This window comes from Piliocolobus tephrosceles, chromosome 6, assembly GCF_002776525.5.
Source record: "Piliocolobus tephrosceles isolate RC106 chromosome 6, ASM277652v3, whole genome shotgun sequence".
Classification (NCBI taxonomy): Eukaryota; Metazoa; Chordata; class Mammalia; order Primates; family Cercopithecidae; genus Piliocolobus; species Piliocolobus tephrosceles.
Window position 1 is genome coordinate 25,283,172 of NC_045439.1, and position 25,021 is coordinate 25,308,192.

General features: G+C 36.9%; 1 protein-coding gene across 2 annotated transcripts in view; it reads left to right on the forward strand.

Annotated features, from left to right (window-relative positions):
• Positions 1 to 19,676, forward strand: part of GTF2A1 (general transcription factor IIA subunit 1) — a 46,901-nt gene extending 27,225 nt beyond the window's left edge. For both annotated transcript variants that reach the window (XM_023185208.2, XM_026455577.2), the window contains exons 7-9: positions 2,893 to 3,213; positions 10,108 to 10,197; positions 15,408 to 19,676. In XM_023185208.2, the coding sequence (XP_023040976.1) occupies positions 2,893 to 3,213; positions 10,108 to 10,197; positions 15,408 to 15,515 (519 nt within the window). In that variant the 3' untranslated portion in view covers positions 15,516 to 19,676. The remainder of the gene's footprint in view (positions 1 to 2,892; positions 3,214 to 10,107; positions 10,198 to 15,407) is intronic.
• The last annotated feature ends 5,345 nt before the right edge of the window (positions 19,677 to 25,021 follow it).

A 25,021-nucleotide genomic window follows, 5' to 3' on the forward strand; every position in this document is an offset into this window, starting at 1 on the left:
TCTTCTCTTCTCTTCTCTTCTCTTCTCTTCTCTTCTCTTCTCTTCTCTTCTCTTCTCTTCTCTTCTCTTCTCTTCTCTTTTCCTTTTCTGAGACGGAGTTTTGCTCTTTCACCTAGGCTGGAGCACAGTGGCGCAATCTCGGCTCACTGCAACATCTGCCTTCTGGGTTCACGCCATTCTCCTGCCTCAGCCTCCCAAGTAGCTAGGACTACAGGTGCCCACCACCACGCCCAGCTAATTTTTTGTATTTTTAGTAGAGACGGGGTTTCACCATGCTAGCCAGGATGGTCTCAATTTCCTGACCTTGTGATCTACCCACCTTGGCCTCCCAAAGTGCTGGGATTACAGGCGTGAGCCACTGCACCCGGCCTTTTTTTTCTTTAACTGCAGTTTTGCCATGGTTGCAGTCCCTTAATATGTTTGATACTGTTTTTTTTCTCAGCCTCTTTGTTCATTTCCTTAGTTCATAGTGTCCATAATTTGTCAGTAAATATTGTGTTGTCTCCTTAATGGTTTCTCTGCCTCTCATCTTGTGCCCTCCTAACCTGGCTGTTTTATAGTCATCTTTCTTTTTTTTTTTCTGAGACAGAGTCTCGCTCTGTCGCCTAAGCTGGAGTGCAATGGCACAATCTCAGCTCACTGCAACTTCCGTCTCCTGGGTGCAAGTGATTCTCCTGCTTAGCCTTCTGAGTAGCTGGGATTACAGGCACACACTACTGCACCCAGCTAAATTTTGTATTTTTAATAGAGACGGAGTTTCGCCATGTTGGCTAGGCTGGCCTTGAACTCCTGACTTCCGGTGATCCGCCTGCTTTGGCCTCCCAAAGTGCTGGGATTATGGGCATGAGCCACTGCGCCTGGCGTATCTTTCTAAAAATCTTAAAACCTTTTAACAGCTTTTTATTGCCTACTGAGAAAAGCCTAAACAACTCAACATGGTTTATAAGATCTTTTTGTGGATCTTGTTTCTTTGAACTCTGCAGGTTTATCTCTTGCCATGCTCCCAGGTATTTTCTTTAGCTGCCTTTACATCGAAATAAACACTTGGATCTACTTGTGTTATATTCTTGTGCTGTGAGCACTAAAATGAAAGAGGAATGGTTATTTTCTTGAGGAACTTATGTACTTTATTTGTTTATGAGTCTGTCTCTTTTTTAAATGTCACTAAAATAGTGTGACGATAGAGACAAGATCAGATCAGTAATATTAATCCAGTTTATTTACATCTTTCCAAAATTATGTACTGCTTTCACTTCTGGGTTTCACTTGATGTTACACGTCTCTTAAGAATGCCGTCTGGCAACTCCCTGCACGTCCCCTAAACAAATAGGAAAACCTGGCTAATCTCCTTAAAGCAGCGGTCACCCAGCTTTTTGACACTAGAGACTGGTTTTGCGGAAGGCAGTTTTTCCACGTACTCGGCAGCAGGGATGGGTTCAGGGTGAAACTTTTAATTCAGACCATCAGGCGTAAGGAGTGCACAACCTCCATCCTTGCATGTGCAGTTCACAGTAGGGTTCCTGCTCCTATGAGAATCTCATGCTGCCACTGATCTGACAGGAGGCAGAGTTCAGGTGGTAATGCTGGCTCATCCACCACTCACCTCCTGCTGTGCAGCCTGGTTTGTAACAGGGGTTGGGGACCGCTGCTTTTAAGCAAAAACAGAAACTCAAATATTATTTACTAATAATATAAGTAATATTTGATCATGCTTTGTCCCCCAAGTTGGATTTGGTACACACTCTTGTGTTCCCGTAATACTATGTCGTATTTGTACTATGTCTTGTCTCTTTTTGAGTTGTTAGTGCTTTGTCTATTTTACTATTTTTTTGGTCTTTTGTACTGTTACACCATGTGTAAGCGGTTTAAAGGAAATTCTGTCTTATTTTTGCATTCCTTGAACCTAATGACAAGTAATAAGCATCCAGTCCTCCTCCTTTATTGTAATACGTATAGTATGTATAGTTAATATTTGTTAGTGTATATTTTTTTAAGCTGTGGCTTACTTTAGAATCTTAGATGCAGAACCTGGAAAGGAACTTCAGAAATCTGATCTAGTGGTTTTTAGAAAAATAATTAGCTTTTATCTCACACTGAATCAGAATATTAGTGGTATGACCAAAGTATCAGTACTTTTTAAGCTGCCAGGTGGTTCTTATTTGCAACCAGGGTTGAGAACCATTAATCCTAGTCTGACAGTGAAATGGCAGAGGCCAAGAGGAGTTAAATGACTTGCTTCTGCTGTATTTATGTCTGACTTTAGACAAAAGTAGAGCCAGGTTGGCCAGGCACAGTGGCTCATGCCTGTAATCCCAGTACTTTGGGAGGCGGGCGGATGAGGAGGTCACAAGTTTGAGACCAGCCTGACCAATATGGTAAAACCCCTTCTCTACTAAAAATATGTAATTAGCTGGGCATGGTGGCACGCATCTGCAGTCCCAGCTACTCAGGAGGCTGAGACAGGAGAATTGCTTGAACCCAGGAGGCAGGGGTTGCAGTGAGCTGAGATTGTACCATTGCAGTCCAGCTTGGGTGACAGAGCGAGACTCCATCTAAAAAAAAAAAAAGGTAGACCCAGGTTTTCAGATTCTCAGTCCAGTGTTCTTTGTGTGAAGGCAGTGTATAACTCTTGGCCTGGTATCTGGCATATACATAGTATGTGCTCAGTGAATGAAGCAGTTATCTTTAGAAAATCCTTATTTTCCAGAAATTTGATAAGGTAGAAATTTAGTGGGTCACTACACTAGTTAAACATTGCTTTTGTACTTTGGTAGTTTTAACTGTGTGTAAAATATGGCCATTCTGGTGATTCTTCAGCATTTGTTCCTATTTCTGTGTACCGTACTTGATCCTTTTAACTAGTTACTGTTATGTGGTTTTCTTTTGCTTTAGGTACTGGCTCCTCTTCCTGGAGGGATTTCACCACAGACAGGTGTCATCATCCAGCCTCAGCAAATCTTATTTACAGGAAATAAGACTCAAGTTATACCTACGACAGTGGCAGCACCTACACCAGCCCAAGCACAGATAACTGCAACTGGCCAGCAGCAACCACAGGCCCAGCCTGCTCAAACACAAGCTCCATTGGTCTTACAAGTTGATGGAACTGGGGATACATCGTCTGAAGAAGATGAAGATGAAGAAGAAGACTATGATGATGATGAGGAGGAAGACAAAGAGAAAGATGGAGCTGAAGATGGGCAGGTGGAAGAAGTAAGTTTCTAGTAAAATACTTACAATGATAATCTACTTGATTATTTCCATTTTTAGTTGGTGCAAAACTGATATATCCTATTTTTTCAGAGACTGTTAGGTGCTGTACAACGTAAGATTTTAAAGATAAAGTTAGATTGATTTAACTTTAGTAAGGTTTTTATATTCTGGCTATATTTATCTTCATAAAATGTAACTATTTCATATAGCTGATAATAAATTATAACAAATTAAATTGTATTAATATGTGTAGTAAAGAGTACAGGTAATTCTAACTCTGGCTTACGCATTTATAATGTGGCTTAAACATAAGACATTGGTAGATAAATAGATGTGGTTAATCTTTTGCTTCAGTAATTTAAAAAGCATGGCAACATTTGGGGAGAGAGCAAACTCAAGAACCAAATGTCACAAATTTATTAAATATTTAAAACCTTTTGGTCCATGTTCTGTACCACTTCCTTAAAAACCTATGTACCCTTAATGTCTGTGTTCTTCTAGAAGCATGTAAGTATGCCTTTGTTTTCCTCACTATTCCAGCTTAGTTACTAGGTTCCAAAAACTATTTGTCCCACCACAGTTTTCATTTTAATTGCCTTCGCTAGCCTAAAATGCAGTCTTCTTGTTTCTTAGTACAAAGTTCTTCTAAATTAAGTAATTTTTTTTCCCTAAAGAAAACATAGTTTATTATTGAATATTGAATAGACACAAATGAATAGAAATGTTTCAAGATAAAAATCATCCTGGTGCCCACCATCTGGTTAAAATAAAATTCCATTATTTAAAGCACCTTGGGTGCCTCTCCCTAATCCCATATTGTTTCCTAGGCCATCAGTACCTTTGCTCATACATTTGTGTTGATTATTAATTGCTTTTATATTTTACCATATATATTTATATTCCTAAATAGCTTATTGTTTAGTTTTGCATGCTTATAACATAAGTGAAGTAATTACGTATTCTGCAAGTTGTTTTTTTCCCTCAAAATAATATTCCTGAGGTTTATCCAAATTGTTGCATATAGCTATAATTATTTTCATTGCTGAATATACCATAATTTTATTTATCAATTTTTCTAATCCAGTGGACATCAGGATTGTTTCTAATTGTTTACTGTTACAAACAGTTATAAAATATTGTAGTGTATGTCTTCTGGGAACACAAATGCAAGAGGTTCTCTAAATTTTATACCTAAACATTGAACTTCTGGCTCCTAAGGCATGCACTTCTGTAACTTTACAATAAAATGCCAAATCACTTCTGCCATTCAGTACATAATTGTGCAGATGTCCATACCGCCTTACCAATACCTGATAGTGTCAGGCTTCCTAATTTTTGCTGGTCTGGTAGGTAGAAAATAGTATTTCATTTTGGTTTTAGTTAGCATTTCCTCCCTTAGGAATTTTAGCCTCTTTTTGTATATTTATTTGATACTGTGCTTTGTGTGGAAGTGCTTATTGAAGTCTCTTGCCCATATTCCCCCCTAAATTCTTTATAGTTTGAATGCTACTCTAAGTAACATGTTTCATTACCTTTTCCAGTTGTTTATTGGTAGTATGGAAATATGTAGAGCGTTTAATATTCATCCTTGAACCAGCCACCTTCCTAATGTCTTTTGTTAGTCCTCATAATGTATCTGTAGATTCTTTTATATCTTCTGTGTAGACATTCACATCTTATATGAAAAATGGCAGTTTTTTGTGGCTTGTTGGCTACGCCTTCCAGAACAATATTGATTAGAAATGGTGATAGCAGGCACCGTTCTCTTCTTCTGAAACTGAAAATTAATCTTTTCCATGCTTCACTGTTAACTTTAATGTTCATTGTGGGTTTTTTTTTTTTAATGGATATCTTCATCAGGTTAAGTACATTTCCTTCTTTGCATTGCTTTGTGTTTTAAACTATAAGCAGATGTTGCGTTTGATTAAACAGTTTTTCTGCGATGATTGATTGTACAATTTCTCACTGTAATGTTGTTTATATGAATTTCATTAATTGATTTTCTATTTGTAAACCAATCTTGTATTCCTGGGGTAGCGTAACTTGATCATTTTATATTTCTCTTTTTATCAATTACTGAATTCATTTTGTTGGGGACTTTTTTGTAGATACTTATGAGTGATAGATACTGTCTGTGATTTTCTGTTCTCATTCTCTTATGAGGTTTTCAGGTTACATTAGCTTTATAAAATGAATTTGGGGACATGTTTCCTCTATTTTGAACTCTTTTTTTTTTTTCAAAGATTGTATTTTATTCTTCTGTTGATATTTGTTAAAACATGCCACTATAGATACCTGGGTCTAGTAATCTCACGCCCTTCAAGTATTTTGTTTCCGTTTGAGACCTTTTTGATAAATTATGTTTTTCTAGGACTCTGTATATTTATCTAAATTTTCAAGTTGATTAACATAAAGTGAATCATGATACTGTCTTTTTGATGCCAGAATCCTTTGTCATCTTCATTCCTAATATAATTACTGTGCCATCTCTTTTTTTCCTGTTCAGTCTTGTCAGGGGTATGTAGATTTCTTCAGTGTTTTCAAAGACTAAACTTTTAGCTTTATTCTCTCTAATGTGCTTTTCCCATTCTATTCTTTTCTATTCTATTCTGACTTAACTGTTTTGTTTGTAAAGAATATGATCTGTGTGATGTGTGAATCCTTTGAAATTGCTTGAGACTTGCTTGATTTGGTCAGTTTTTGGGTTTTGGTTTTTGTATATGCTTTGAAAAGAATGTGTTTTCTGCACCTGTTTGGTACTTGTATGTGTCTGTTAGACTTACATTTTTACACTGGCAGTAGATTTGCTCAGATGCTCTTTGTGTATCCTTGATATTTTTTGTGTGCTTGATCCTTTCTTTTCTTTTTTTTTTTTTTGAGACGGAGTCTTGCTCTGTCGCCCAGCCTGGAGTGCAGTGGCATGATCTCAACTCACTGCAGGCTCTGCCCCCCGGATTCACGCTATTCTCCTGCCTCAGCCTCCCGAGTAGCTGGGACTATAGGCGCCTGCCACCTCATCCCACTAATTTTTTGTATTTTTAGTAGAGACAGTGTTTCACTGTGTTAGCCAGAATGGTCTCGATTTCCTGACCTTGTGATCCACCCACCTCGGCCTCTCAAAGTGCTGGGATTACAGGCGTGAGCCACCGGGCCCGGCCACTTGATCCATTTTTTACTACTGAGTGAGATATGTTCATGTCTCCTACTATGGTAGTTGATAAGTTTCTTCTTGTTTTTCTGCCATTTTTCCTTTTTATATTTTGAGCCTCAAAACAGGTGTATGTAAGTTTCACATTCATTGTTTTTTCTCAGTGAATTGAACCATTTATGATCATATGTCTTAATTTATTGCTAGTAATTTTTTTGTTAACCATAAAATCTGTTTGTGTAATACTAATAGAGCTGTACCAGCTTTGTTGTGGTTAGAATTTGCCAGGTACAGCTTTTTTCATTCTTTCACTTTTCAAACATTTTGGATCTGTAAACTTTAGGTTTATCTTTTTAGGGTAGAATATTGCTATTTATGCTATTTGTTGCAAAACTTTTACATCAGCCAAGACTGTTCAGTAGGGACAGAATAGTCTTCAACAAATTATGCTTGGACAATTAGATATCCACATGTAGTTAAGTTGGACCCCTACAGCATACCATATACAAAAATTAACTCAATGCATTAGGGACCCACATCTAAGAGCTGAAATTATAAAACTCTTAGAAGAAAACATAGGGGTAAATCTCCATAGCTTTGGCAATAGTTTCTTTTTTTCTTTTTTTTTTTTTTTTTGAGACAGAGTCTCGCTCTGTCACTCAGGCTGGAGTACAAGTGGTGCGATCTGGGCTCACTGCAAGCTCCACCTCCCGGGTTCACGCCATTCTCCTCCCTCAGCCTCCTGAGTAGCTGGGACTATTTTTTGTATTTTTTTTTTTTTTAGTAGAGACGGAGTTTCACCGTGTTAGCCAGGGTGGTCTCTATCTCCTGACCTCGTGATCCACCCACCTCGGCCTCCCAAAGTACTGGGATTACAGGCATGAGCCACCGCGCCCAGCTGCTGGCAACGGTTTCTTAGACATGACACCCAGAGTACAAGCAATCAAAGAAAAAGTGGACTTTGTAGATTAAAAAGGTGTTTTTTATTTTTGCTTTTTGAGACAGAATCTCACGCTGTTGCCCAGGCTGGAGTGCAGTGGCATGATTGTGGCTCACTGCAGCCTCAGCATCTTGACTTTCAGGACTGGAGTGTTCTTCCTGCCTCAGCCTCCTGAGTAGCTGGGAGAAAATATTTGCACATCATGTATTTGATAAGGATCTGCTATCCAGAATATATAAAGAACCCTTAAACAGTGTAACAACAAAAAGATAACGCAGTTAAAAACTGGCAAAGGACTTGAATAGGCGTTTCTCCAAAGAAGATACACAAATAGGCAACAAGCATATGAAAAGATGCTCAGCATCATTAGTCATTAGAGAAATGCAAATGCAAACCACAGTGAGATAACCACTTCACACCTACTAGAATAGCTATACTCAAAAAAGAAAGAGAAAATAAATGCTGGTGAGGATTTGGAGAAATTGTAACCCTTGTGCATTGTTGGTGGAAATGTAAAATGGTACAGCTGCTGTGGAAAACAGTTTGATAGTCCTCAAAAATTAAGTATAGAATTATCCATATGACCCAGCAGTTCCACTCTTAACTATATACACAAGAGAACTGAAAATATGTTTTTCAACAAAAACTTGTATATGACTGTTCATAGCAGCCCTATTTATGATACCTAAATGATCTAAACCCAAATGTTCATCAGCTGATAAATGCACTGATAACAGTGGGATATTATTTAGCCATAAAAAGGAATGAAGTATTCATATATGCTGCAACATGGATGAACCTTGAAAACATGCTATGTGAAAGACATCAGCCACACTACACCGTGTATCATATGATTCCATTTATATGAAAAATGCAAATCCATACAGACAGCAGATTATAGATTGCCAGGGGACAGGGAGAATGGGGAGTGACAGCTTAATGGATAAGAGTGATGAAATGTTCTGGAACTAGGTAGTGGTGAATGTTATATATACTATAAATGTTCATTGCACCTGAATTGTACATGTACAAATGCTAAAATGGTGAATTTTGTTAACAAGAATTTTACCTAAAAAAAAAATATTTTTTTGAGACGGAGTCTCACTCTGCCGCCCAGACTGAAGTACAGTGGTGCAAGCTTGGCTCACTGCAAGCTCCGCCTCCTGGGTTCCCATCATTCTCCTGCCTCAGCCTCCCAAGTAGCTGGGACTACAGGCACCTGCCACCACGTGCGGCTAATTTTTTTGTACTTTTAGGAGAGACAGCGTTTCACCATGTTAGCCAGGATGGTCTCGATCTCCTGACCTCGTGATCCGCCCGCCTCAGCCTCCCAAAGTGCTGGAATTACAGGCGTGAGCCACTGCACACAGCCTAGAAATTTTTTTTCGTTTTACATTGATGATACCTATTCTAAGTTAAAGAATATCTAGATGTAATTCTTTTTTTTTTTTTTTTTTGTTCTTGTTGTTGATACAGAGTCTCAGATTGTTGTCCAGGCTGGAGTGCAATGGTGTGATTAAGGCTTATTATAGCTTTAACCACCTGGGCTCAAGAAATCCTCCCACCTCATTCTCCTGAGTAGGTGGGACTATAGGCATATGCCACCATACCTCGCTAATTTTTTTTTTTTTTTGTAGAGATGGCATCTCACTGTATTTCCCTGGCTGGTCTCAAACCCCTGGCCTGAAGTGATTGTCCCACCTAGGCCTTCCAAAGTGCTAGAATTAACAGGCATGAGCCCCTGTGCCTGTCCATAATATCGTCTTGATTATTGTTCTCTCTACTTTCGTCTTCTCTTTCTGCATTTATTAGAAATCTCAGTTACATCTTTTATCTTCTGTCTCAATTGAAGCAAAATTTAACATGGTTGGTTATTTTATGCTGTAGTTAGGTTTTATCTTGGCCCCTTACTCTCTTTAATGTTGAGATTTCCTACTTTCTGCCTGTAAGAAAAAAAAAGTCTGAGTCTTAATTCTGCTTCATACCTCTACCATAACCATCATCATGCTAAACATGCTGATTTGTATTTAGACCCCAGGTTCTTTCATGTAAAGACAACAAGGGAGACTGTTAGCCTATTGCATTGCCCTTCTTTTCTCCTCTAATTTCTCCACTGTTACCTGTTTTATATGGTTTGTAGTACATAGTGCCATTAGCTCCTTTGAACCTTCATATTAGGTCCTCTTCTAGCATCTTAAACAGTTATTGTGGAGAATTATCTTCTTGAACTGTTTTTAAAGAATAAAGAAAATAAAAATAGGCCGGGTGTAGTGGCTCACTCCTGTAATCCCAGCACTTTGGGAGGCCAAGGCGGGTGGATCACAAGGTCAAGAGATCGAGACCATCTTGGCCAACATGGTGAAACCCATCTCTACTAAAAATACAAAAATTAGCTGGGTGTGGTGGCGCATGCCAGTAGTCCCAGCTGCTGGGAGTCTGAGGCAGGAGAATCACTTGAACCCGGGAGGCAGAGGTTGCAGTGGGCCGAGATTGCGCCACTGCACTCCAGCCTGACTACAGAGCAAGACTCTTGTCTCAAAAAAAGAAAATAAGAAAATAAACATAAACATCTTTTCAGACTTACAAATTACGTAGCTTAAGTAATTTAAGTATATTTAATTTCTTACAAGATTTCAGTAATATTGGCAAACTGTTAACAGCTGATTTGACAGTATTAAATTCATGACGTACATATTACGCATTTGGCATTTGGTTCTCAAAGAACGTCAAGGTCACTATATTTTTTTTCAGTGAATATTAGGCCTTCTTATAGTAATACATAAATAAACTCTCCTTTTATTTGTAGGAGCCCCTCAATAGTGAAGATGATGTGAGTGATGAGGAAGGACAGGAACTCTTTGACACAGAAAATGTTGTTGTATGCCAGTATGATAAGGTAAGGATGTCATCTTCAGATTACTGACGTTACTTGTGTTGTAATTTCTTCCCTATGTTATTCTTTCTACCTTATTGAAACATTTGCGCAACTGATTCATACCTCTTAAATTCATTATGAATAGTATGAAAACACTGTTAGAGTTTTGTGGATTATTTTAATAGAATGAAAGATTAATTTCTTAGCTTTACATTTGAAAAATAAGTTATGAATGAAATGAAAAGAGCTACGATCTTTTTCTATTTAGATAGTCTTTCAACTTGTAAGCAGAGTAAACAGCCACTTTGAGGTTGTCCTTTATGGTAATAGCTCACTCAGTGAGATAATTCTGTTTTCTATTTAGCCTCAATATCTCAAAACTAGAAGGGTTCAATTGGATCTCTATAACTGTTATTATTAAGGAGAAGACTAAGGCAATGAACAGTACTAAAAACAGATACATTTTTACTGAAAATTATTTAAAATATTATTTAACTTTGCTGTAGTTTGCTCACATTAAGGAATTTTTAAACCAGATACCGTGAAAACTAGCCATTGATTCCTTATGTTCTTAATTCCTAAACAGGGTGCTGCTTTCTAAGTATTTTTGTTACATCTATTTGTATTACTTCTGAGATTTTTGTTTTTAAGACATTTAAATTGGAATACATTTTTTTAACTGCAATCATTAAATTTATAATACAGCAAATATTACATTGCATTTATAATTTTAGTAGAGATCTTTACCAAATGATGAAAATTCTAACAGAAGCTTATTTATTTAACATTTATAGAGTGCAGAAATTTACTAGACCCTATTCTAGGCCCTGGAGATGTAGTTATGAACATGTAAAATTCGTGCCCTGCATGAAGTTTCCTTTATAGATGAAGAAAATCTTAATTCTGTTGCTTTTATGGAAATGAATGTGATAAGTAGCCATGCTTACTTCAAACAGATCTATAGGGAGAATGCCAGTACTATGGATCTTATTTGCTAATAAAAAGGTGGAGTTAGACTAGTTTTTTACCAGTGAAGTTATAGAATAAAGACAGTAAGAGAGTTGTAAAACATTGAGTGTTTTACAGCGTTCATTTTTGTGCATAATGACTTCTGAGAGACTGTTTTTAAAACCATATACCATGCGCATTGTAACAAGTGTAATTTCTGTTAGATACACATAGAGCAAGACTATGAGGTTAAAACAAAAGATACCATTAAATCTTTATTGTTAGGAAGTCTCAGAGGATCTCCTTGCAATCAAATTATCCAGAACACAATTTCATGATGAGATGTCAGATTTATCAGGCAAGAGAGGACCTTTGTTTTAGCCTGACTGAAGAATATACTTCTAAGTGTCTTCCTACTTTAAGACAATGGTTGTATTCTCCTTTGGCACAAACTGTACTTAATAGTTTAAATGTTAAAATTGGTTTGTTTTGCTCCCAGAGACATTACTTTAGTGTTTTAAATTAATAAGTGGAAAATAGCTCTAAAGAGTGTGCTGAATGATAAATAATTTTAAAATTTGCAGAGGTCTAATTTTGAGAATCAAATGAGTTGCTCTGAAGATTGGAGGGGAGTGGTGACTTGATGTCTTCAGCCAATAGTAAAGAATAGCAGTGTTCTGTGACTGCGTAAAGTGAGGTTGGATATTGTTTGAGCCAACTTGAATTTCAGGAATGTAGTTTTGAAGCCTAAACTTTAGAATGTCAACAATGAGTCAATTTTAGAAGAGATCATAGAAGGATTAATAAAGCTTATATTGCCAATCAAATCAGAATCTTAGTTAAATGCTAATAATATGGCAGAGTTCTTGCTTACATGTGGGTGGATAAGGGCTGATACAGCATTTGGCGAAAATAGCATCAGATGTAGGTAAACTTGCTTTAACACACTTTTAATTAGGAAATTTAAGAGGGCTTTCTCCTGGCTTTAAGAACATTCCCTCACGAAGGGCTTAGGGCCAGTAAATGGATTGCTTTTTTAGTTGTGACTTTGTACTTCTATTAATATAAAAATATTTACCATTTATTACCCAATATGACTTCAGTGTTGACTGTGTGGATTATTTGGCCCATGAAACTTTCCTACATTTATTTTTTGCAAATTGTCCTGTCCTATGACAAAATGCAGTCAATTTCTTTACTTGTCTGTAGAATCTCTGTTTCCTGGCTACTCATCACTTTCTTGTTTTTGGCTAGTTAAGCCCACTGTCTTTCTGGTTGGAAATACATTTATATACACGTTTGTAGGATAAATACTACTTTATAGGAAATCAAAGAAAAAGGGGAGACAGAGGTCTTTTCATGCAACAAATACCCTGGGCACTATTCTTGGAGCTTGAGATACACTAGTGATCAAAACAGAACAGTCCCTGCCGTTGGGACGCTTACTCCAGTCAGGAGAGATAGATGCTAAAACATAATAAATTAGGATTTATTTATTTATTTAAAACATAATAAAAGATTAATATGTTAGAAGCTGATAATTGGTATGGAAAAATAAAGATGAAGGAAAGAGGACAGGTTTGGTTTCAGTTTTAAATAGGATAGTCATAATAGGTCTTTGGAGAAAATGACATTTTAGCAAAGCCTTGAAAAGAGTTAGCCCTGTTGTCTGGTGGCAGAGTCTGTTGTATGTGAGGAACAGCGAGGAGGCCTGTGTGGCTGGACTGGAGTGAGGGAAGGGGAGAGCACAGTAGTAGGTGGAGAGGTAGAGGTAAGGGAAGGCGCGGATGGTAAGGATTTTGTAAGGACATGGCTGTTACTCTTAAGTGAATTAGAATGTTATTGGAAGGTTTCAGTGAGACAAATGATATGAACTGATTTAAATTTCGAAAGGATTACTTTGCTTTCTTCATAGAGAGCAGAATATGAGGAGGAAGCAGAGGTTGCTGAAACAAGGAAACTATTTAGGGAGATATTATAATAATTCAAATGGGAGATAATGGTGACTCAGCCTATGGTGATGGTATTAAAGTTGGTGAGAACTAGGTGGATCTTGGATTTGTTTTGAAGGAGGAGTGTTAACAGGATTTCCTGACTCTGAGATGTGTGGTAGAAAAGAAAGGAATCAAGAATGACTCTCAAGATTTTTTGATGAGGATTCTGAAAGAAGGATGGTGATACCATCAATTCAGATGAGGAAAAGCTGCATGTGGAGCTGGTTGGACATGCCAAGTCTGGTATGTCTGTTAGACATTCAAGTCATCAATCTTAAGATGCTACATTTAGCATTTATGTAATGTATTTAGACCAGAGGTATAATTAGCTCTTAGTCCAGCAGTCTCTGCCCTACCTGCTGTTTTACCTTTATTGTGCTTTGTTTTGCTCTAATAAGTAAGAAAAGTTTGAATCCAGAAGAAGAACATGAGAGTGGTTTCCAAATAAAATGAAGGTTGTTTGATTGAGTGATTTTTTTTTTTTTTTAAGTCTCAAAAAGCAGAGCTGGGATCAATAAATGGAAGTTGGAGAAGCAGATTTCAGTAAGGGTAAACTCTGAAAGATTTTACAAGAGAGCTGTTCCAAAAAGGAATAACTTAATTTGAAATTCTTTGCTTACTGTTTCTAATCGTATTTAAGCAGACACTGCACAACCATTTGCCAGGAATATGTCATAAAGAATGTTTGCACTGGGAGGTTAGGCCATGGAATTTTAGGAATGAGATCTTGGAAAATACCTGTACCTGGCCGGGCGTAGTGTTTCACACCCATAATCCTATCACTTTGGGAGGCCGAGGTGGGCGGATCACCTGAGGTCAGGAGTTCAAGACCAGCCTGGCCAACCTGGTGAAACCCATTTCTACAAAAATACAAAAATTAGCCGGGCGTAATGGTGAGTGCCTGTAATCCCAGCTACTCAGGAGGCTGAGGCAGGAGAATCACTTCAACCTGGGAGTGGGAGGTTGCAGTGAGCTGAGATCACACCATTGCACTCCAGCTTGGGTGACAGAGTGAGACTCTGTCTCAAAGAAAAAGAAGAAAAAGAAAATATCTGTACCTGTTGAGCGTTTCTGCATTATTATATGAAACAGACTGATTTAGTAAAAAGTACTGGACCAAGACTTGAAAATCATGGTTGTCACTTAGTAGCAGTATACCTTTGGTCAAGCCATTGAACCCTATCCAAGCTGTCATTTCTTCTTCTGAAACTGAAAGCCTGAACTAGTTGATTTTTTTTTTTTTTTTTTTAGGTACCTTTAGATCATAGAATAGGGAGAACCATGGGGCCTTCTTTGCAGAAGATGTGGAACTTGAATTGAGCATTAAATAATTAGTGTGACTTACTGGGAAAAGGAAGAAAGGTCACTTCAGTTCATTAAGTTTTACAGCTCCTCTCCCCCACCAAATCCATGGAATTACAAACAACTAAGGACTATAAGTGAAGGCAAAGATGGGAGTGCCCAGAGCCTGCCCTTCAGCTCTTTTTGTTTAACTGTGGATGTACATAGTTTTTGAAATCTGCTGTAAGTGACTGGATGATTAGCATCCTTTAGATGTATTTTTAAAATACTGCTATGTATAAGGTTCCATGTTAGGTCTTGAGAGCGCTATAAGGAGTTTTATTTTGGTAGAAGAAGTGAGTCCATAATTGTATTACTTACAAATAATGTAAGAAATGTCAGTGAAAATACCATTGGGAATTTAACAGTGGAAAAGAATAGTTTTAGCTGGTAAGATTTGGGAAAACTTTGTGGAGGATAGTCTTTTTGAGGTAGACCTTGAAAATATATATGCAAACCTGGTAGAGAGATAAGACATTTTGTAACGAAATATTTTTTAACTATTTTAATGAACACAAGTACTAAAAGCTATAAAATAGTACTAATTACAGATAAATTTGTTTTTAAACCCACCTAGTGAGTTTTTTTTTTTTTTTTTTGGTGTGTGTGTGTGTGTGTGTGTTTGTTTTTTGGTGAAATTAAACTTTATTAAGAAACCAATTTTTAGGCCAGGTGCTGTGGCTCACGCTTGTAATCCCAACACTTTTGGAGGCTGAGGCAGAAGGATCACATGAGGCCAGGAGCTCGAGTCCGGCCAGCACAACATAGGGAGACCCTGCCTCTGCAAAAACAAAATAAACCAATTTGTCAGTACAATACTGTAAATACTGTTTTGTTGAGGTGGGTGTGTGTGTGTGTGTGTGTGTGTGTGTGTGTGTGGATCTTTTGTTACTTGTTTTCTCTGTTTTCTGATAGTATCTCAAGTTTTTAAATTTTGTTTTCGTTTAGATACACAGAAGTAAAAACAAATGGAAATTTCATCTCAAGGATGGCATTATGAATCTTAATGGAAGAGATTATATATTTTCCAAAGCCATTGGAGATGCGGAATGGTGAAGAGTTGCTTTTTTTCTTTTATAAATAAAAGAAACTTAAAAAAAGTTTAAAGTGGACAGTTTGAAACTTGGGGCATATGCCACCCAAAACTTCATTTCTGCATGTCAGAAAAGTGCAGTAGAAGCAAAGCTACTGGAACAAAGATAGACCTTGACAACATAGACACTACTTACTGGCAAGCCATGGAACTGTAGCACCTGGGGTTGTTGGGTGGGAGGGTTGGGATTTTGTGTAGGAAAACCATAATTGTTGATTTTAAATACAGGTACCTGCCACCGGTAATTAGCATGTAAAGCTTTGTCTATATTCCTTCCTCCAACTTGGGTTCAATCAGAAGATACTTGTTGGAATGAACTGAAGAAACTTCGGTTTTGATAGATTGAACTGAAACTGCTTATTGTATGTGGTTATATTTGGTAAAAGTTGCGTGTGAGCTTTTTACAAAAGGGTAAGAATTGTGTTGAATTTTAATTCACTTGTATAAGAAAACGATTTAAAACTCTCATAATAGGTCTTAAATATTTTTACTTGCTATTCTCCCTCAGTGATATATACCTCTTCCTTTCCAGCTTTATGAAACATCTATTTAAGATTTAAAGTTATCAGTGATCATAGTTTGGAGATAAAATTTGACCCAGGAATGAATATTTATTTTAATTAGGTTTTCATACTTACTAAATGTAATTAAAGACTTGGGTCTTGTCTGAGTTCGGTGGAATTGAAACGACAACTTTAATTTCCTTACAGAAAAACTTAATTTGTTTCTTTTAGTGCCACACCTTAAAAAGAAACCCCAAACTAGCTCCTCAGGAATATAGTTTTATTTTGCAAGCATACCATCTAGCTGAAACTGTATACACATGAATATATGTAGACTTTTCCTGTTGGGCTGAAGTGTGTGCTTATAAATGTGTTTAGTTTTTAAGCTAAACATCCAGTGAACAGTCTGTGCATTGATTAGCATAGGGCAGGTGGTGAGGACCTGGATTTTTATTAAACAATTTAGTAATTATAAAAGTTTCTTGTGTTTACTAGTAAAGAATTTTAAAAATCTATTCTAATTCAACAAGTTTCTAAAATCAACTTTGTAATTTGAGGGGAAAATTTGGGGGGAAGAGGTGGGTGGGCCACTAAGTTACCTCTCTTTCATTTGGTGGCCCTTCCAGGCCATTGAAAATAAAGACGTTGGCTCCAGTTTGCACATCGGGAAGAAAGCATAGAAATTTGACTTGTATATTAAAAATAATAGAAATGTAATATGTATATTAAGAATGCATAGGTCTGTATTCTGTAAGGGGCTCTGAAGAACAATATGGCACTGCTGTGTTCAGTGTGAATTCGCTGCCTGGGAGAACTGCAGGAATGCTTGTCTTCACCATTGTGTTCTTACAACGAATTCAACTTTCCATGGTTTATCTTGACAAAATTTACATGTGTTTAGGTTACTTGTATATTGATATATATTTTTTAATCTTCAGTTTTTGTCTTCCTTTTGCCTTTGTGTTTTCAGAAGTAACACATAAACACTTTTTCAAGTACATTACAAAGAAGAAAACTGTGAGCTACTATATAGTGTTTCTTTTTTAACACAAATCTTTTAACTTTAAAAAAAGGCAAAAATTTTTTTTTCAACTTCCCACCCAGCTTACCACCTTGATCTCTTTAAATTATGTTCTAAACTTTGGTGTAAATGGTGGTGTCTAGCATGCTAGTAGTTAGATTTTATTTAGCTGCCATAACTGGTAATACAGTTTTTATTTTTACTATATTAATTAGTTTTTTGAGGGGAAGTTTGTTTATTCTGCAACTCTCAAAGCACACAGAGGTTTTAGAATATATATTATTATTAATGAGACTGAGAGAAGAGAAAATGGGAGGGAGTAACATCACAGAAGTCCTGTTGTTCAGCTGTTCTTCAGTATAGTTGCTAGTAGGTTTGTATTTACTCAATAAAGAAGTCAGTGACCTGAACTACCTATAAAAATTCAGCAGTGCTGCAGTATTGCTTAAGTGAAACCCTTTGGCTATCTAGTAGTTTTTATGCTACTGAAACTTGGATTACTGTATGATGCTCAGCTTGTCTTGGGCCCTTTATGTAGACATTCATATTCATAGTAGCGTTGTTTACTGGCCTGTTTTATAACTTTATTTTTCAAATATTAACAACCACTGCTTTCAGAGTAGTTATTTTGTTATTTTTGAAGCAGGAAATAACCATTTGTATTGGCACCTGTGTATTGCATATTAATTATGGTATACTTGGCAAATGCTTTTCTTTTACCTGTGAAAATTCTGAAGGCTGGTCCAAGCTACATTGCATACCAAATTGTGCTCTTACATATTATTTACATTGTGTCCTTTTTAATTAAATAGCATGTTTTAGTTTTATTATAGTAGCTTTTGCTGTAAGAATGTCACTTGCTTATCTTTTATTGTACTTGAATTCTTAATCATGCTTTTAACATTGTATTTAACAAATCATTTCGTATTAGGTTCCATTGAAATGTCATTCCTTTGAAAAGGCAAGGGATTTCCACTTTCAGAATTTTAAAATGAAAGTAGCATGTTTATCTAAAGGCAGAAAATAGTTCAGACTTGGTACTATGAAAATAAGTAATGGTTTCTGGAGAGGATTTGTTTAGATTTGCACAGATGGTGATGGCACCTTTTACTTTAAAAAATTAACATTAATCAACAGTGCTAAAGAAAATTTACCCAAAATTACAAGATAAAACATGGAAATGTGTGCCTTTCAGTATACAAACTCTTGCTTGGTGGTCTTTTGTGTAATCAGACCATTTGAATGCCTGAGAGCATGTTTAATTTCTGTGGAGTGCCACATAATGGCTAAAACAACTCTTTAATGTGCAATTAATTTCTAGAGTAAAATGTCTGTTATATGAGGGGGATCTTTATATTGGGCTTTTCTATTTTTTAAATGTTCACATTTCTTTCTGTTAATTAAAATGCCATCATAATGTCACATTTACACTGTTGCCTCTTTTAAAAGCAAAGCCACTCTGTTCTAAGATTACATCAAGACTTGAGCAGTGTGTAGTAATTAAAATGTATGCTTGCTGAGCATAATAGATTCTGGTTTTAGGAAATAACATATAGCTTTTATATGAATATTTTCTTTTGCTATAGTGAAAAAGATTTTTTTTTTTTTTTTTCCTGGCTTTTATGGAGGAATGAAAAGAGTTGTCTCCCTCTAAGAGTAATTTTTGATTCTCATAGCAATAATGTCACCATTCTTACCAGAGGGTGAATACCCCTTGTATAGGAAAACAGACGTAATTTCCTTTTGGGAGTTCTCTTTATGACTTAGCATTTTCTTCCACTTGAGAAAATTCCTGTTTTTCCGATTATTTCATATTGAACTTTTTTTTGAGCTTTTGTGCAATGTAATAGTTTATTGATCCATCTTTGTACATTTTCATTTTATTTCATGTCTTTCTTCCATCTACCTGTCAGAATCAGCTATAGCAGATTTTGAATTCTTTAGTAAAAAATAGTTGCTTTATTTGTTTCCTCATGAGTTTGTTAAATAGCTTTGCATTTTAGTCCTCTATTATGCTATGGAAATGACTATGAAGTTTATATTCTTCCCTTTTTAAGCCTGCCTTACTCTGTCTTTTGTCATTGTCTATGGTTTAATGAAGAACACACCAAACTAACATTTTTGTTTATTTTGAGGAACAAAAAAAACTTTTTCTCTTCTCTTTTAAGGGAAGTTGCTACACATTGAGTTAGTAACTACTCTTTCAGTCAAGGTTCCTTAATAAGTCCGGTCTGTATCAGGACTATGATTTGGGGGGCAGGGCTAATCCTTTTTGCTGTTCTGAGCTACTATTGTCAACTGCTGTTGTACATACTGTTATGTGTAATGGCGTAAATATATTTATTATGTTTGTAAAATTCATTGCAGATCAAGGTTGCTCTTCTGTGATATATGGGATATTATGTTTTAAAGACCATCTTGGAATACAATTAGAGAACTTAGTATTTTGATGTACTAAGACCTATTTTAAGTTTAATATTCTACCTTTGCAAAAACTTTAATTAAAGATGTTATTTAAAAAAAGTAATGTTGCTTGCTTTGCTTACTAGTATATGGCATTGTTATAGATAATTGAATAAAATACAATTTAGAAAGGAAAATGCTTTACATTGTTAATGAGAATTCCATTTAACAACAAAAAGATGCTAAATTCTGTACCTTAAAGATAAGTAGGTTGAGATGTCAATTTGAATTAGTAAACTGTGTTGCAAATTATTAATAGTAGCTTTTAAAAAGTTGTATTTTCCAGGCACACAGGAATTTAGGTTGGGCAAATTCACATTAACAAATTATAACTAAAAATTGGTATAATTAACATTGGTTTTAAAAATAAAGATTACTCCTTGTGAAATATTAATAATTAACATATTGTATTAAATCAGTATTTCTACTCCAAAGTATAGATTACTTAGGATAAAAACATTGTTATTTCTCTGTTTAGCCAAACCACTTCCTCTTAGTTCAGAGGTTATAAATAATTGCATATTAGGAGAACTGGGTTACTGAGGATTGTATTGCGTATTGAATTTATTTTGTGTTATTTTAGGAGATACTAAATAATTAGCAGGTATTTTAATTTTATAGTTAATTCAGCTGAATCATTAAGAACCTCACCTTTTTGTATTTTTTTATCCTGTTAACAGACTAGAAAACATGCAAATTTTAACTATTAACGTAATCATAATAAAGTTATCTTATTTATTGCCAGCAAATCTTGTATTTTGCAGTTTAATTCAAGCTCCTACTTTGATTAAGCTTAAGCTTTTGACTTTTGTTTTTCCATCTGTAAAATGACAAGATTTTGAGGATGAAATGAGGTGTGATGCATGTAAAGCTCTTACAAGTACATGGTCAGCACTCAGATATCACAATTATTTGCTTAATTTCATAATTATTTGCATAATTTAAAATTGTGAACCGGGAAAAAAAATTAACGATCAAAAGTAGCAAAAACAAATTGAGAGTCTGTGAAAGAGTTCATTATAACCAAACAAGTCTGGGAGGGTAAGTTGGTGAAACAATGCATCTGGTTACAGCAGAAAGTGTCAGAGGGAAGAAAATTGAGTGCTGGATATGGGAGAGGGGTAATGAAACAGTGGGAGGGCTTTTAAGCTCCCTCTCCCCCCTGCCAAAAAAATCCTAGATTATATGTCTAAATAAGTCAAATTTTCTGAAAGCTAAAACTATGATAGAACTATCATTTTAAAAATTGACTTTTCCAAATATTAATGGAGTCTGTCCAGTTCATTTAGGGAGGAAAACAGAGTTGTCAAACATTGAAGATACAGATACATCACTCTGATTCTCACAATGGCTCCTACACTTTGGAAAAGGGCATATTGACTTCTCTGTGTTGACAGAACCTCCATGCTAATGATGCATAGGTTAAAGTGGCATTGCTGAGTGGGGCAAGTAGGACCAGGAAAACTAAAGTTCACCCAGGTTAGTTGCAAGAGATGAAAAGAGTAAAGGTTTTTTTGTTTTGTTTTTGAGACTGAGTCTCGCTCTGTCACCCAGGCTGGAGTGCAGTGGCACTGTCTCGGCTCACTGCAAGCTCCGCCTCCCAGGTTCACGCCATTCTCCTGCCTCAGCCTCCCAAGTAACTGGGACTACAGGCGCCTGCCCCCATGCTTGCCTAATTTTGTTTTTGTATTTTTAGTAGAGACAGGGTTTCACTGTGTTAGCCAGGATGGTCTCGATCTCCTGACCTCGTGATCCACCCGCCTTGGCCTTCCAAAGTGCTACGATTACAGGCGTGAGCCACCATGCCCGCCTGAGAGTAAAGCTCTTTAGAGCTGTTTACTTTAAGCAGGGATGCACAAGGGACATTTGTTGTTTTGGCCTCTCAGTGTCAGAATACCCTTCCTGTCTTGCTTCACACCAAGAAGAATGGAGGGTAATATATACCTCTTTATGGAAGTAGAATAGCAAGTAAGAAGTCAACCGTCACTGGATCCAGAAACGGGGACCAAAATCTTGAGAGGTGGTCAGACTGATGCTTACACTCAGGACTTCGAGTCTTAAAAGCATGAAACAAAGTTGCAGGATCAGAGATCCTATATATGTTCAGGTCTGGAGTTGTGATAGTGACTGGGGCAAGAGGGCTATTGGCAACCTCCTGAGCAGACTTTTGCTGCAAACTACTGTACCCTTCCAATCCCTTTTCTGCTTAAAATAATCAGAGTCTGTTTCTATTGTTTGCAACCAAGAAAGAAAAGCATTATTCATGCAAAGTATGCCTTAAGAATCACATTTTCCTTGTAGGAGTCTTTTGCCTTCACAATTAGCCCTTTCTTCCCATTAGGCATTCAATATCCTATTCAAAAATCTTCAGTGAATTATGAAAATAGCAATACTTTCAATATCAGCATCACAATTGTGGTTGGCTGATTACCTTGGAACATAAAGGAGTTTGTTACATTTAAGCCCATTATATATTGTCATTCATGTATTCTGCAAATACTTGGGTACCTACTATGTGTACCGTGACAACTAGACCCATATTCAAACCCAGTACAGTCTTCATGAAGTGACTGATTGGTAGAATTGGCAGAGTCTCTTCAAGATTCTTCATCCCTTGCATAGCTTCTCTCTGGGGGGCCAATCTGGGCCTCAGTGGATGAGGCCACTGGAAGTCCATTTGTAGGATTTGAAAGAGCACAGAGACTCCAAAGTCCTTGACATCTTCCTGAACCTTGTTCTAGCACAAGTCTGGTTTGATCTACTTTCCAAGACTTCCTCCACTCCTTGGTGTGAAATATATAAGGACCCTGTGCTCTATCTTGAGCTGGCACTCAGTTTTTAAGTTCTACGTTATAAAGAGGGTGTGTGCTATATATACTTAGTGTAATTTTCATGTTCTTAAAGCTTCATTTTTGACATGCTCCGTGTGTTCTGGAGCCTTTCCATAGAATTCGTCTCCCACAACCAAGAGTTCCTGTTCTCAAGGAGGGCATTACAGGTAGAAGGAGGACACTGAAAGATTTTAGACACAGCTTTTGTGGAACAGAGAGAAGTGTTTGGAAATACTGGTTTTGAAGTATGCAGCAAGTATGAAGAAGAGGGGGATGGGGACTCGGAATAAATACTTGTTGAGTGCCAAATGCATTGTCTGGATTTTCAAATACACACAGTACCCTTGAGGGTAGTTATTTTTATCTTCATTTTACAGATGAGTTGATGGAGCTTTGCGTGCAGGCCAAGTAATTTGCCTAAGGCCACACAGTGAGACCATAGTTTGAAGCTAGGGCAGATTGGCAGAGTGAGGTCAAGATACTCTATCCCTAGCTTAGTATGGGATGGGTCTTTTCATCACCTCAGTTTCCAAGAACGAATGGTTTCCATCTTAGATACTGTTAATAAGAGGCTGTGGCCTTGCAGCAACCTGGTCTCTTGTTTCTGTTCAGAAGAGATATTCTGTCCGTACTCACCACTCTGAAAAGACAGACAAATAAAAACACTGGCTGGGACCATGACAGCAAAGTCCCTCTGAAGAGTCATTCTGTGAAGACTTGGGGATTGGCAAAGTAGTCAGTTCTGTTTTTACCCTCTCCTAATAGTTCAATGAGTTAAAGGAAAAGAATGTTTTCACACACACACACACACACACACAAATCAGTATGTTTGTTTGCCTGAAGGAAATCTGTTTAGCCTCACCTCATATCACTTCCCTTCTGGTGAATCTGATGGTGAAATAAGTTTATTCCTAAGAGAGCTCCCTAGTGCAATTAAAGTGAGCATGGCTTCTGTGGGTTTCATGGCAGGATGCAGCAAGAATATAGAAACTTGGAGACAAATGTCCTGTGGTGGTTGTTATAGTCTGAGTGTTTCTACCCCCGCCCCCCAAATTCATATGCTGCAATTCTAACCCAAGGTGATGGTATTAGAAGAGGGTGTCTTTGGGCAGTGAGGGCATAATGCACTTATGAAGAGACTCAGAGAGCTAGCTAGCCCCTTCCACCATGTGAGAGTGCAACAAGGAACAGACTCGCAGCAGACACCAAATCTACTGGCTCCTTGATCTTGGACTTCTCAGTCTCCAGAACGGTGAGACATAGATGCCAATTGTTTAGAAACTACCAATTTCATGGTATTTTGTTACGGCAACCTGAACTAAGACAGTTACTGAAAAACCCCACTTTAAATATGTGAGCATGGGAGCCCACATTGCTGGACAGCCTCATGGTAAAGCTGTCAAATCCTGCTCTTGGCATATTTTGCCGTAGTGTTGTGCCCAGGGAGGGGGGCAGTCAGTCCTGAGGGACGGGCAATAAGAAAGTGAACTGCTGGCCAAAAATATAAACACAATCATAATTAAATTGATTAAATTTAGTGTGTTTTTTATTATTACCACGTGCCAGCAATCCTAAACTATGTCAATGATAGAACACCTTTCCATAAGAAATGATTTTTTTTGTTCTAACTGATCTAATTGTTACAGTTAGTGCTGAGTGTTTTTCCATTTTTTTTTTTTTACCGTGATGAAATATATGTAAAAGTTGCCATTTTAGCCATTTTTAAGTGTACGGTTCAGTGGCATGAAACACATTAATGTTTAGTTTTAATAAAATATTTGTTAACTTCATTTTTTTTTTTTTACCTTTCACATACATGAAATAAGTCAATCACAAAAAGATAAATACTACGTAATTCCACTTAAATGAGGTTATCTACAGTGATCAAATTCTTAGAAACAAAAAGTAGAATGGTGGTTACCCCGGGCTGGAGAAAGCAGGAAATGATAAATTGTTCAATGGATATAGAGATTGAGTTTTGCAAGATGAAAAAGTTCTGGAGATCTGTTGTACAACTGTGTGAATGATCTTAACACTACTAAACTGTACAGCTAAAATTGGGTAAAATGGTAAATTTTATGTTGTGTGTGTGTTTTGTTTTTACTACAGTAGCAAAGGAAGAAAAGCTTGTTATTACTATTATTATTTTCAGACATCATCTTGCTCTGTTACCCAAGCTGCAGTGCAGTGGCACGATCATAGCTCGCTGCAGCCTCAGCCTTCGGGCTCAAGTGATACTCCTTCTTCAGCCTCCACAGGAGCTGGGACTACAGGTACGTACCACCACACCTGGCTAATTCTTTATTTTTTAGTAGAGATTAGGTCTTGCTATGTTGTCCAGGCTAGTCTCAAACTCCTGGGGTCAAGCGATCCTTCCACCTCGGCCTCCAAAAGTATTGGAATTACAGGTGTGAGCCATTGTGCCTGGCCTACATATTTTTTAGTGAACGTTGTGTTCAGTGTGGAAGTTAATTCAGACAACTCCCAGTTATATAGTCAGACCCCAACATGAGGGCACGGCCACATTAGTTTGTTTCTAAAGTAGATTCTTGTAGGTTTAGAATTGTTTCTACTCACTCATGGCTCAGCTCACGCCTCCAACTTCTGTGGTAGTGTCTATTTCTGTGTTTAAGCAGTAGAATTAAAAGGAA